The 12,782-nt window shown below is 35.5% G+C and overlaps 2 protein-coding genes across 12 annotated transcripts in view; one reads left to right on the top strand and one right to left on the bottom strand.

The window, feature by feature from the left end:
* LOC124184848 (potassium voltage-gated channel protein eag) overlaps window positions 1-12,782 on the bottom strand; it is a 39,240-nt gene that overhangs the window by 5,533 nt on the left and 20,925 nt on the right. For 6 of the 11 annotated variants that reach the window (XM_046574969.1, XM_046574968.1, XM_046574973.1 and 3 more), the window contains 8 exons: window positions 9,832-10,100; window positions 9,432-9,731; window positions 8,959-9,227; window positions 7,881-8,146; window positions 7,508-7,793; window positions 6,565-6,928; window positions 2,835-2,950; window positions 1,993-2,100 (listed from right to left, as the gene is read on the bottom strand). In XM_046574969.1, the coding sequence (XP_046430925.1) occupies window positions 1,993-2,100; window positions 2,835-2,950; window positions 6,565-6,928; window positions 7,508-7,793; window positions 7,881-8,146; window positions 8,959-9,227; window positions 9,432-9,731; window positions 9,832-10,100 (1,978 nt within the window). The remainder of the gene's footprint in view (window positions 1-1,992; window positions 2,101-2,834; window positions 2,951-6,564; window positions 6,929-7,507; window positions 7,794-7,880; window positions 8,147-8,958; window positions 9,228-9,431; window positions 9,732-9,831; window positions 10,101-12,782) is intronic. The other 5 variants (XM_046574974.1, XM_046574975.1, XM_046574978.1 and 2 more) reach the window with 3 other exon arrangements.
* Window positions 3,480-6,434, top strand: LOC124184863 (MTOR-associated protein MEAK7). Its single transcript, XM_046575018.1, has 2 exons — window positions 3,480-3,905; window positions 4,106-6,434. Exon 2 carries the CDS (start codon window positions 4,106-4,108, stop codon window positions 5,456-5,458), a length of 1,353 nt encoding a protein of 450 aa, XP_046430974.1. The 5' UTR covers window positions 3,480-3,905; the 3' UTR covers window positions 5,459-6,434.

Genomic DNA, 12,782 nt, shown 5'->3' with positions numbered 1-12,782 from the left:
TTAGATTAAACAGTACACTTTCTTTAGGGACGGTAGCGAATCGTGTTCCATTTGCAGACCAAATCATGCTTCTTGAGACAACAAATCAACGATCAGGTAACGATTTTTGTGCATTTTTTAAATCCAGTAATGATGAATAATATAATTGAGTACTGGTAGCTTCTAAGTATACAAAGACTGCCGATGCACCTTAACACTTGATATTTCGCATAGCAATCTCTAGTTCAATTATTAAAAATTAGTAACAATGTCAGTTCTCGGAACAGCTCTATTTAGTGATGATTATAGTACAAATATATCTGCAGTTATTCATTAAAACATCAGTAGAAAAGAGAAAGTTAAATCCTAGAGGGTGTCTGTCACATGCATTCCATTGTGTTTGTTAGTTAAAAGCATGGAACAAGCCGCTTGTGTCCCAGAAAGTATATCCCAATACTTTCATCATTTAAGATCTTAAAAAAGCCTTTTCTTCATTACTTGCCACTAAAAAAATTATTCACATTTTGAATAATACTTAATTCATTCGTTTGATTAATTCAGCTACTTTTAATATGTTACTAATAATTTTAAAACAAAATACATGTGTTCAGATGTGTTTCAGACAAAGAGTCAACGTTATTTTTAGAGTATGTTATATCGTTTAATTTGAATTTTATAAACACTTCGTAATTGCGATTTATGAACCCTGAAAAATAACCTGAAAATAATTCTCGTGATGATTCTGTTTAAAACTGTGTTAAAACAATTTGTAACGATGTATGAAAATCTATACAGTATAACAACGGTTATAGGTAATCGGTATAAATACAAAGTATCGGTCATCACTCAATTACACCGACTTTAATATTGAGTTCTATTCATATCATCAAAAAGTCTATAGCTACTATATTTCACTATTGTGGATGGTTGCAGTTAATATCAGCTATGTATTTTGCAGGGTGAATATCTAATCGTTATACAGAGAAAAAGGTAGTGGTTTACTATTGTGAGCTTTCTATTCAGCTACAGTATAAGTTTCACTTGTGTATTGAATATTCGTTTTGTTTGCTACTGGATAATTGTTCGCAAAAACCAAAGAATCTATAGACAAGTGATGAAACTTCTGATACGTCAACCAATTTAACGAGCTTCAACAAATAAGTTGGAGAGTTCATTCCTTTATATGTATGTAAGGATCGTTTGAACCAATGTTGAAGTTTTCATATTTTACTGTGGCCCTGTTGTACTGTTAAAATAAAAATAATCTCACAATCTCTACGGCATATTGTACAGCAGTCTAGCATTCGAATGAGTATTAACAGTTTCCACCTTATCCTAAATACAGGATTAATTGAGTCTATAATTACAAGTATTAATAATGAATACTGTGCAGCTATACTGTCGACAGTATAAAGGGATTCCGGATTTAACATAAGATGGGAACAAGGTCTTGATTCTTGATAAACAATATTCTATCTTTTATAACAAACCATCCAAACTTCAAAGCAATGATAGATATTCGATCAGCAATGCAAAAATATTTGCAAAATGAATAGGATATACTTCATTATCAATTTTTCACACAGTGGAATGATGTTTAAAAGATTCTTTAGATGAAAATATTCAGTACTTTACAGCTCAAATATTTTATTCTGAAGTCACACTGTGTTCTTCTATATGTTCATAATACTTAAACAAGAAATATGCAAGTGCATCTGTGTATTAGTCAGGAATTTTTAGGGAAATCGATTAAAAGATAAATTTCATCAAGAAATGCATTACTTTATTTTAAAAAAGGTTTCAATTCTAGAAATGAGATAAGCCAGTCATTGATAATAAATTTCATTGATTAAAACCAAAGACACTAATGCAGTAATAATGATAATAATGATAGTGACAGTAATAATAATAATAATGATAATGGTAATATTGAAAAACGAAATATTGAATTACGGTAACGGAATATAATATTATATAAGAATGGGAAAAATGGAAATTAATAAATGAAATTGCCTAAAACTGGGCCATGGTGGTAGAACGTTGACAGTGAGCTCCTCGTCTGAATCCTGATGATGACAGGTCACCATCTTTGTCATTAGGGGTTCTCCATCCGTCTTGAATCTTTTCAGGGCCAGCGCAACAATCGACAATCACATAAAGAAATACCCACGTGTTTTACATATGTCATGCCAATGACGAGATGTTCAAACATACGCTACAAACTTATGATTTCTTTAGTAAGTTACGATTTAGAACATTGTTCTCTGTAAAATAATTGTCACAGTAATTCAACACATGTTATACGGAATTTTCATTCAAGTACAACGACCAGATTGTTTTAGCACTGTTTTGTCCAATTTAAATATGTATTTATACCTACACAATTTGATGAATGTATAACAAGACTAACTACTTGGAATGAGTTGTGTCACAAATTTTGTAACAATACTAAGAAACTGAAAGTGGATTTGATAAATGGTATTCGTCATTCCTTTTTTTTATGGTAGAGTTAATAATATTTTACCGAATTTAGAGTGTGGAGAAACTTATTTTACTGTCATCAGTTTTGAGACTGCAAAAGGAATACTAAATATTACATGTATGTATTATGGGGTAAAATTAATTTGGTAAGCGAGCTTTCAGGATTAATGGTGTAATATGATTTCGGACATGATAGGCTTGTGTATTATGTATCATTGTCATTAATTTGGGGAGAATGAACGACGTGATTATACCATATGTTATGCATTTACCAGTTTAGTTTCCAATCCGACAAGTGATATAATATTAAACATTACAAGATGTACATGTACAGTTAAATAGACTTGCTATAAATCAATCATTGAGCGTCTCACCTTGAAAAAATCTTTCGAACAAGATGATCTTGTGTTTGGTCCAACTGCGGTTCATTTTTCCTACGTTCAGCGAGTTCTTTCTCACGTCGTACATCAGCCACCTTTCGGAAAATCAGCTAAAATCATAAAACATTAATTTGTGATATTTACATAGTGGAAAATACAAAGATTTTTGGCTCAATTGCGATTATATTGTGTCGGACAGATCTTATCAAAACTCTGATAGTATCAAAGAAACTCAATGCATTTAGCCATCAAGTGAAAATCTGAGAATGATGTGAACCAAATTAAACCCAATGATTAGGAGCGTGACATCACATTGAAAGACTTGTACTCTGAAATTAAGAATGTTTGTAATAAATCGAGGTAAATATAATTCTTGGGGAAGCGGAACCGATGTGTTACCAAGATAAATTTCAAATAGGTTTTATCAGTTTGATATGCATTATTGTATATAAATTACGATCATTCATCATTTCTATCGTAATCGTGGATGAAGACTGACGATTATTTTCGGTAATCGCTGATACACTGGTGTATCGTAACTAACGAATTTTAATTGATTGATTCGTTAGGTTTATTGTGATATCCGATAATAGCCGAAAAACGTAAGTTATCGCCGACGCGTCAAGTCAACTGACAAGAGGCGGCGATCGAGATAAAATTAAACGAACAAAGTATCTGGTATCGGTCGATCATCACGTATCAAGTATGGGGGCTGCTTTTTCTCTCGATTAATTATTTATTAGCCGGGAGCCTTGAGGAGCTTCGCAGACCAAAATTGGCTAGAAGCGGTGAGGCGATGACCCGCGGTCATGCGCATTGTCGGCAGTCAATAGTTCGCGAATCCGGGTTATAACCTCAAAGGATTTATTTATCTTGACATTAGTGGTTTCAGTGAAACGACCGTGTTCACGTTTACTTTGACATAAAGTAACCATGTGATGTGTCAGCTGATCGCCCATACCATTGTTTGTTAAAATAAACAAAGCAACAATTCGGTTTCATTCAAGACTGCCAAGTTTCGTGCTAGTTGAATTTTTTCACGGATTCGCGAGGGTCGACGAAAAGGTTCGCTAATTCTTGTATTACTCTTTAATTAAGCCGGCCAGTTTTAATTGCCCAACTGTTGAAGAAGAAATTTACCTAGTCTTAGATCTGTTAATTTTTTTTAAATAAACAGAATTTGGGGATAACCCTAAATTCATACGTTATTTAATATAAGATTGAAACTGACCTTCGCACATAGAAATGTTCTTTAAATTTTGCAGATGGGTCACGGAACCAGTCGGTCGTCTCAGTCGGGAAATATTCTATCAGCGGAGGAGCAGAGCTTGGTAGAGAATTTATTTAAATCAATGTCAAGAAGTTCTGGATCGATAAAAAGAGAGGATGTTTTTAAGCACTGGTCGACACATCTGGATGATTATTTGCTGCAGTTTGTTGTAAAATTTTTGTGCCATGAACCGGGAAAAAAATTGTCCGCGATAAATGGGGAGAATTTTGGTCGGCTTTATGTCTTTGCAGTTAGAGGTAGTGCCGACGAGCGTGCAACATTGATATTCAAAGGATTTTCGGAGAATGAACAAAAGTATGAAATACCTAAGGCTTGCTTTCTCCAGTACGTCGAGGCAACGGTAAATTCGTATTTGAGATTACAGAAGAATAGTGGTAACCCTCATTATAACAGCTGGAGTTTGATCGGCTGCGCAATAAATACTCGAAGGATAAATCTCTACTCTCAAAGTCTTTGCGAAGGTTTGGGAAATAACGAAGATATCATAACGTCTGATGAACTGGAGAACTGGTTCTCTCAGGCAGCTAATTTCAAATCAATCCAATCACACGTTTTCAAAAATTTGTTTCTCATATCGCAAAAAAAGGGGGATAAGAATACTAGCTTAAAAATCAATGACCTTAATTTGATGCCCGTTTGCAGAGGCTTGGAAAATATACCTCATTTTCCAAGCATCCTGGGACTTAGCGATGTTTTATTTTTGAATCTAAGTCTTCCGCATGAGTTGAGAAACGAATGGCGATTTTTATTCTCAAGCCAGATACACGGGGAATCGTTCTCCACCATGTTAGGTCGAATTTCTATGCAAGGCGCAACACTGCTCATAATACAAGACACGGAAAATCATGTATTTGGAGGATTTGCGCCTGATAATTGGTCTCTGAGTCCGAATTTTACTGGCAATGACAGTTGTTATCTTTTTAAACTCGAACCAAAGATAATGACGTTTTCAGCAACAGGATATAACAATCATTATCAGTACTTGAATTTGCATCAGCAAACCATGCCTAATGGTTTACTAATGGGTGGCCAATTCAACTATCCTGGACTTTGGTTGGATTGTGAATATGGTACGGGAAAATCTAGTGTTTCTTGTACAACTTTTCAGAATTATTCACAACTCAGTGGATCAGAAAATTTCACAATTAAACATTGTGAAGTTTGGGGCGTTGGGCCATTGCCTGAGACAGATGAAAATGAGAGGGGTGATTCAATATTGGATCAAGATCCCGCAGCCAAAGTTATCCTGGAATTAGCTGGGCGAACTTTACATAGCGAGGGACTTAGAGATAAGAAACGGGATAAGAGCGGTAATTTTGTTAACTAAGATCTCAGACTATGATAAGAACGAAAATAACTGAAATAATAATTCTGGCTATTTACGAAACTGCACACTCCTATTATTCGGGTAATATAAATTACCATAATTTACAAAGTAAATTAAGCAAGATATATCAATTTTGATCTTTTCATTTTTAGAAATAATTAGTGAGTAATGCCAAAGAATGTGAGATCATTTTATCTCTGTTGCAATATATAAAGAATACATGCAATACCTCAATGGCCTAATTCAGTATGAGATAAGTAATGGAATCCGGAAGTCGATGAGGATTAACATTATTGTACATTTTCCAGTACGTTTGTTTTTTAACACTTGAATGTGATTTAACGACTTTAAATTATTGTGCGTGTTCGGTTACAAGGATTTTTGTGTAAATATACATATTAAGTCACTGTTTTAGAAATATAGACTGTTTATAGCTTTAAGTGCGAATTTAACATTTTATATAACTTTATGTCATTGTTATGGATATCTGCTTTCGACTGTAATAGTTTAATCTATTCTCAATTTCAATCTTTGAGAGGTTTAAAAACTTTTTTTAATGTATTGTTACTATACTGTCTGTTACTGTATTATAAAATAAAATATAGTTAATTTTTCTTTGAGAAGTCTGTTTGCTTGGTGTTAACTAATTCCACTAATTCGGCCTGAGTTGCCATGTCGTTAATATGGTATAACTGTTAATTATAATTGATTTGTATACAATGAAATTCATATAATACTCAACATATCAGGGGGAAAGCAATATGCGAGAAAAGAAAAACAATGCAAATGCAATGAAAAAAACTAACATTCTTAAGAAACATGCCGATGAGACATGACACACGCACAAATTTTTTTACAAAATTTTTTTCTTCAATAATAGGCATAATGGTGATTTAAGAAAGAACATTTACTTGTAGCCGATCATTACCGTCTTTTGATATTGTTGAACCTGATTATTAAAATGAATGAAATAAAATTCAAATCGTTGTATAATACGTATTTTATCCATTCCCTCAGAAAATATTTGAGAAATCGAAATAAGTCCTGCATCCTGGGGTCATTATTTATGCGCAAGATTTGTGAAGATGACATATTGTTCGACTTACCCGATGACGAAGGTTGTAGGTGAGGACGAGATTACGAGCAAACGAGTTTGCGAATGCTTGGTAAAAGTCGAGGACCTCCAGCAGTCTGTCACGTTTGATGGTGTGGAGATCACAGTATGTCAAAGCTCTAACATTGGCCGCGCTCTGACCGATGGCAGAATCTTTCCAAAAGCTGTCACCAAAGACGTCTCCTTTGCCGAGAATCGCGACTACCTCGTCGTCCTGTATCACCTCCAGGCTCCCGGTTACGATGAAGCATAGAGAGTCTATGGATTCGCCAGTGTGGTACAAGAGGTCCCCTGGTGCACTATGTGACATCGTGAAGTGCATAGCGAGAGCTCTTAAACAGCCATCAGAGGCCAGTCTGCAACGTACGAAACCTTAAACTGAAACAAGATGTATAGGTGCAGCAACCAGAAGGGTTTGCAAGATTAACTGTAAGTAACACCATTTGGTTGACGCTGTACTATTATGCTCGCAGTTTAAAAATTAAAACTTTCCTAAATATTTTGATGAGAGCATACTGAAATCATGTGGAAGTTGGGGTTTCAGTTAAGTCTGAAAATTAAGTTGTAACAATGAAATTGATTTTGAGAGTTGGGTCAGGTAAAAGTATTCTTCAAAATTGTCAAAACAAAGCATTTAAGAGTTCTCTCACTTATAAGCTTGTTTTTTTCAAGCTGTTCTTCTGACTGATGTACTATGTTAGGGCAATATTTGTTCTCGTTTACTCGCCGATAGTTTAAATTGATTTAGAAATATTATGCTATGTACAATCCATTGTCTCATTTGTACCCGGATCAAACGCTCTACTTATGAAAGCAAAGACAAATGCAGACGTTTCATTAGCCAGAGTAATTTTCTACCATCAAAAATTTTTCACTTCAGGTAACTGTCCCTGTGACATTGAATCGTGGCATTGTCTTGGTATGTATTTATTTACCTGAAGGCTGGATGTTCGTTGAAGACCTTTCTATTTAAATGAACGCAAATATCTGCCTTCATATCCTTGGGACAGTAATTAAGAACCTTATCAGTGTCAAGCCCTTTGGTCATGGCCCACGTGCTGACGACGTAGTCCATAACTCGTTCACTAAGCGCTTTCGGTACCTCATGAAGTTTCATGAATTCCCTAACGTTGTTTAACATATCGTGATACTTTGCTGTTGCCGACGTCATCTGCTGGATTATGGTCGTTACATGCCCAAATATTGTAGCATACAGAAGAGCTGGAAATATCAGAACACTGTTATGAAAATCAGATTTGATCACGCTGCATTGAAATAATTAATTTTCGTCAATAGTTTCATTCGTACCAGCGATGATCATCATGCAAATGGTGAAAATTTTCTCATTATCAGTTTCTGCTGCGACATTTCCAAAGCCCACCGACGTCATGCAGGTCATTGTGAAGTACAAGGCAGTAACGTACATTGTACGTCTCGCAGGACCAGCTATTAATTCTGGTGTAGCGCTTGCATTTGACCACAAATAGCTGTAGGGTGACTGTGTAACATTAGCCAGTTTCCACAGCCAAGAATATTGCACACCAGCATCAGCATCGGATCTCCCTATAGAATACCTGCAATCAAAACCATAAGTATTAACCAAGAAATATGAAGCGTACCATAGATTTATTCAAATCTTGTATTTATATACAGAGTTTAGAATATCGGCTGAAGAATTCTTACTGAACCTTCTTAAGAGTCCTGATGCAACTAAACAGCATGTATCGAAATGCGAATTTAATTTTTTGATGGTACATACTGCTTCAATATACATATATCTAGTTTGTAGATGCAAGCAATGAATATTGCCGTGATCATATTTTCAACTCATTCATAAAATCTATAAATGAAATCACACTGTGTTTGCTAATACAAATAATAGTTATAAAATAATAAATTAAACAATTGCATCAATACTAAATACCTAATCAAGCAAGCCTGAAAGGTCAAATACTTTGTAGTACCTGATAAAATAATAAATTGGATTACAAATATGAGTTAATGTACCATGCAGAGTAAGATCAAGTTATAATATCAAGGTAATATCCTTTGCGTAGACCAGGCATCTCGAAAAATTCGAACACAGCGGTGTTTGAATTAAAAAAAAAAATTACTAGTCACCACTGTAATCACTGCTGTATGATACATTAAAAACAATTGGAACAGCGAACAAGTCATATGTAGCTTGATACGATATAAATAGCATTGCGTTCGTTTAAGCAATTTTGCCAAGCAATTATTCTAAAGTGATTAGATTTAGCTCAGCTATGCACTAAAGTAAATTTACCAGAATGATTAGATACGTTAAATGTTATTGTTCAGAATAAATAGATGAGTTATCAACCTTTTAGACTACTCGGGAAACATGTACACAGTGTGAAATCACCTTAAAGTGACGTACCAAATGCAGGCGAGCCAATGGGCAACCAGCATGTAAAAACAGAGTAGCAAAATTAGCATTGCTGCTCCGTACTCCAAGTAACGATCAAGTTTCCTCACAACACGTCCTAATCGCAAGAGTCGTACAACTTTTAGGGCAGAAAACAAGCTGCCTATCCCATCTTCGTCGTGGTCAAATGCGTTGAATACGTCGTAAGGTAAACAGCTTAGCAAATCTATTATGAACCATGACTTCAAATAATTCATCCGTATTACCTAAACAATAAACAAAACAAATTGCAATTATTTCCGATAGCTTTTTTTTCAAAATCCTTACGATACTAACTGCGTAACGCATAGAACGAATTTATAGAAATATTTGTAAGAAAAGAATCGACAAGTTGTGGGATCATTTAACTACAGCGAAAAGATGAAAATTTGATATTTACACAACACATGACGGCAAAAAAAGATATGTACCTTCGGATCCGAGACCACCTCACCACCAGCACCGACGAATGTTGTGTGAAAATTTAAAACGATATCAATAAAGAAAATGACATCAACTATACTATCGACAACCAGTAGGGAAACATCCTCGCTGGTTTTGTTCTTAAATGCAACGTTGTATGGAACCATGATCGCAGTATAGAATGTGAGACAGAGAATGATCCAATCCCAGATAGCTTTAAAGGCGCAGTAATGTAGCAAAATATGTGGAGGTGTTTTGGGAGCTTCTTGGCGATACTGTGGCATGACGTCACCACTGAGGGACATCATCTGAAAAGAAATAAACAAACAGCGAGTGTTAGCGAGATTGTATCTTTTCCTTTTTTTTATCGGGAGAGAGTCATTGTTAAGTATTATTTGATTCACTTACATGTGCCAAGTGCGATTGCTTGGCTGTAGTTGGCAGTGCTGTGTCTTTGAGGACAGGGAGATGCGAGCTGAACTGTGAAACGAGAACAGATCTGGACCTGGTGACGGAGCGTGCGAGCTTTGCAAACTTTGATAATCCACCCTTGGTGTCGTCCGTTTCTATGGGCTGTTTGAGCGCGGTGATATCCCGAAATGTCAGGAGAAACAAGACGACCAGATCTCGTTCGTTTTTGATTGGTGCGATTTGCAGTAAAAGCCATAGCGGTGTCTCTGCATATCATAATCACAGTATTATCAACTAAACCGAAATAGGCATGTACCTACAGAGCCAAAAGATTCTAGCTTTCCTATTACCAATACCCATACGTTTATAGTAAGAGATATGAAGAAGATACCATCTAAGCTTTGAACTATTCACGTACTATTCTAAATATATAAAGATAGAAAGATAATTATCATCGATGAAACATTCACGACCAGCATGCAGCGACCGGAAGTATTAAAACCTCACGTCATGTGACGATAATAATTCATCTATACGTAAATCGTCGTAGCAGTTATTACTTATCGTATACTACATGGCGAGGCTAGCGTAGAGCATAGATACCTAATTAAAAAGGACAGTGCCGTTGAATTTATATATGTACAAGTAGTATTAATGACTAAATTTATAGTTGGGTACTTGAGCCGAGTGAAAAGCACGGTTTGAAACTAGGAGTTCTCATCATAATAGTATAAAAACAACTACTGTTTGTCAGCTAAAGGTTAATTAGAGAGTTTCAAGCGTCAACTTACGTACTCTGTAATACCGTAAAGAACAATGGGGAAATTCGGTGTTCCGGTGGTTTCGCAAGAACGATGAGGGTGGAAGTTACGCGATGTCCTTCCCGGTTCTTACTTCGGCACTTTGGATCTTTTTCTTTTCCATTTTATATAAAGCTTACCCCTCCGGGACAACAGAGTTTTATAACCCATCGCTGAACATGAATCACCGCAGTTCGCGACCCTTCGACACCCCGGAATATACGACATTAATTTTCGATCAGCTAGCCCTAGACCGGAGTTGTTTTACAATCACAATTTTATTTCACGGAATCGGGGTGAATTTTTCAACGCCGAATTTCCTCCCGACTGATGTCTCAACCTCCACGGTCTCCACTTCACTGACTCGAAATTTCGAACTTTTACCTAGCTTGATCACCTGACATCACACCTAGCAGCACCTACTAGTAACTAGTGCTAATTGGTTGGAAAAATGACGCCTAGTCGACAAAGTTAGAATTGTTAATTTGCTAGTCGGGTTGCCGTCGGTCAGGAGTTTTTCAATCTAATTGTAAGTTAATATAAGTATTAACTCGATAAGGATAGATTTGTTAATCGCTAGTCGGGTTGTCACTAATCAGGAGTTTTTCATCCGAGGATATAAGTTTCAACTCGATTTTTCAAATACTAATCAAAACAGAAAACAATCACCGGTAAAATTTACATCTCACAATGCGTTTGTAGAAATAATTCAGCTAAGTTTAGTTGACTTGAACAGTTGTTGGTTATTGACGATCGATTCCCTGAAATAATTCCGATCGAATTTACAAGCACGTTTTTTGACTAGGTATAACATATTTATAAAATACCTATAATTTGGAAAATTATATTGTCCAGTGTCCAGATAAATATTAGTACTCGAACGAAATTTAATGATTAATTCAGTGTAATTGGGTGTAAGTAGTGATGTCAACGGCTTTCCGGTTTACAGGTTTTTGTGAGGGGACGCGTCAACTGTCAAAATGTCAACTGTTAAGTACAGTGTAACGAGCGTAAAATCTGCAATCTAATTAGGCTCGGGTCAGCGCGAAATCCCTTGTATAAGATTTGTAGCCTGTGGAGTGAATAAACTTAAATTTGCAGGTGTAAAACCGAGGGTAGACACCCAATTACGCATATACCTACCTAGATACCATGTAAATGCGATTGATAGTCTATGCATAGCGATCTGGAAGTAAAACTTTATGGCTCTCAGGTACATTGAAATATAAATATAGAAGTTTGTCAAAAAGATTATCTAAACAGAGTATAGCGATACAGAGTTAACTTAGAAGTCCATAATAATCCATGCATATCTTTGTCACCAGAGAAACGGAAGATTCAGACAGAATAAATATGAGCATTTATAATGCAGAACGTAAGATATATATAGATTATATGTAGGTATTTATAGACGGTGCGAAAGTTGAAATCTGTTGCACAGGTGACGCCAGGTTCAAAAGGGTTTCAGTCGTTGTCACCAGCCGTTGTTACTAGGAAATTAACAATTGGACCAACTCGATCTCGGATTTGATACCTGAACTTGCTTCTATAGTGGCAAAATAATTCTTGGAATTGTTCGCTTTTATGCTTATAAAATTATACATTACAAGTTTCTTCGATGCAATAGTTCCGTCGACATTCGGCTGATTACAAAGAGCAAGACCAGATAAGTCTTTCGCAGATACAAAAGATTTTTAAGCAGGTTTAGTTTGCATCAACTGGCCAAATAGGTAAGAGATAGGTACAATATTCTATTTCCAAGTTCTACATATCTGTTCCAGACATTGGTCAGATAAGACACAATGAATAATATATATAAGTTTGTAAAAAATTCACTGACTCGTTGAAATTTGATGCGAGCAGCTAGAAGAGACACTATGGAAATGCAGATGCGTGAATGATTTAATTACAGTCAACAGTAAATTCACCGTCGAGCAAATTCCAATAAAGTATTAGTCAATGATATTATTTTCAGACGGTTCTACTTTTTTCTAGCTCCAAATGTTCTTTTCGTTTTTTTTTTTTTCATTAACAAAAAGTCGACTCAAAGCGCTTTGTTCTTGGTTAAAAAAAAAGAACTAAAAAAATACGTCGTTCACCCCAAAATCATCGTCGTACGTTAAAAATAAACCATCTATCAAATGCTTG

Source organism: Neodiprion fabricii, chromosome 6 (assembly GCF_021155785.1).
Source record: "Neodiprion fabricii isolate iyNeoFabr1 chromosome 6, iyNeoFabr1.1, whole genome shotgun sequence".
Lineage (NCBI taxonomy): Eukaryota > Metazoa > Arthropoda > Insecta > Hymenoptera > Diprionidae > Neodiprion > Neodiprion fabricii.
This window is presented reverse-complemented; position numbering and strand designations above follow the sequence as displayed.

What these genes read in the sequence shown, in the direction of transcription:
- LOC124184863 (XM_046575018.1), top strand. Translation starts at nt 4,106, where the DNA reads ATGGGTCACGGAACCAGTCGGTCGTCTCAGTCGGGAAATATTCTATCA.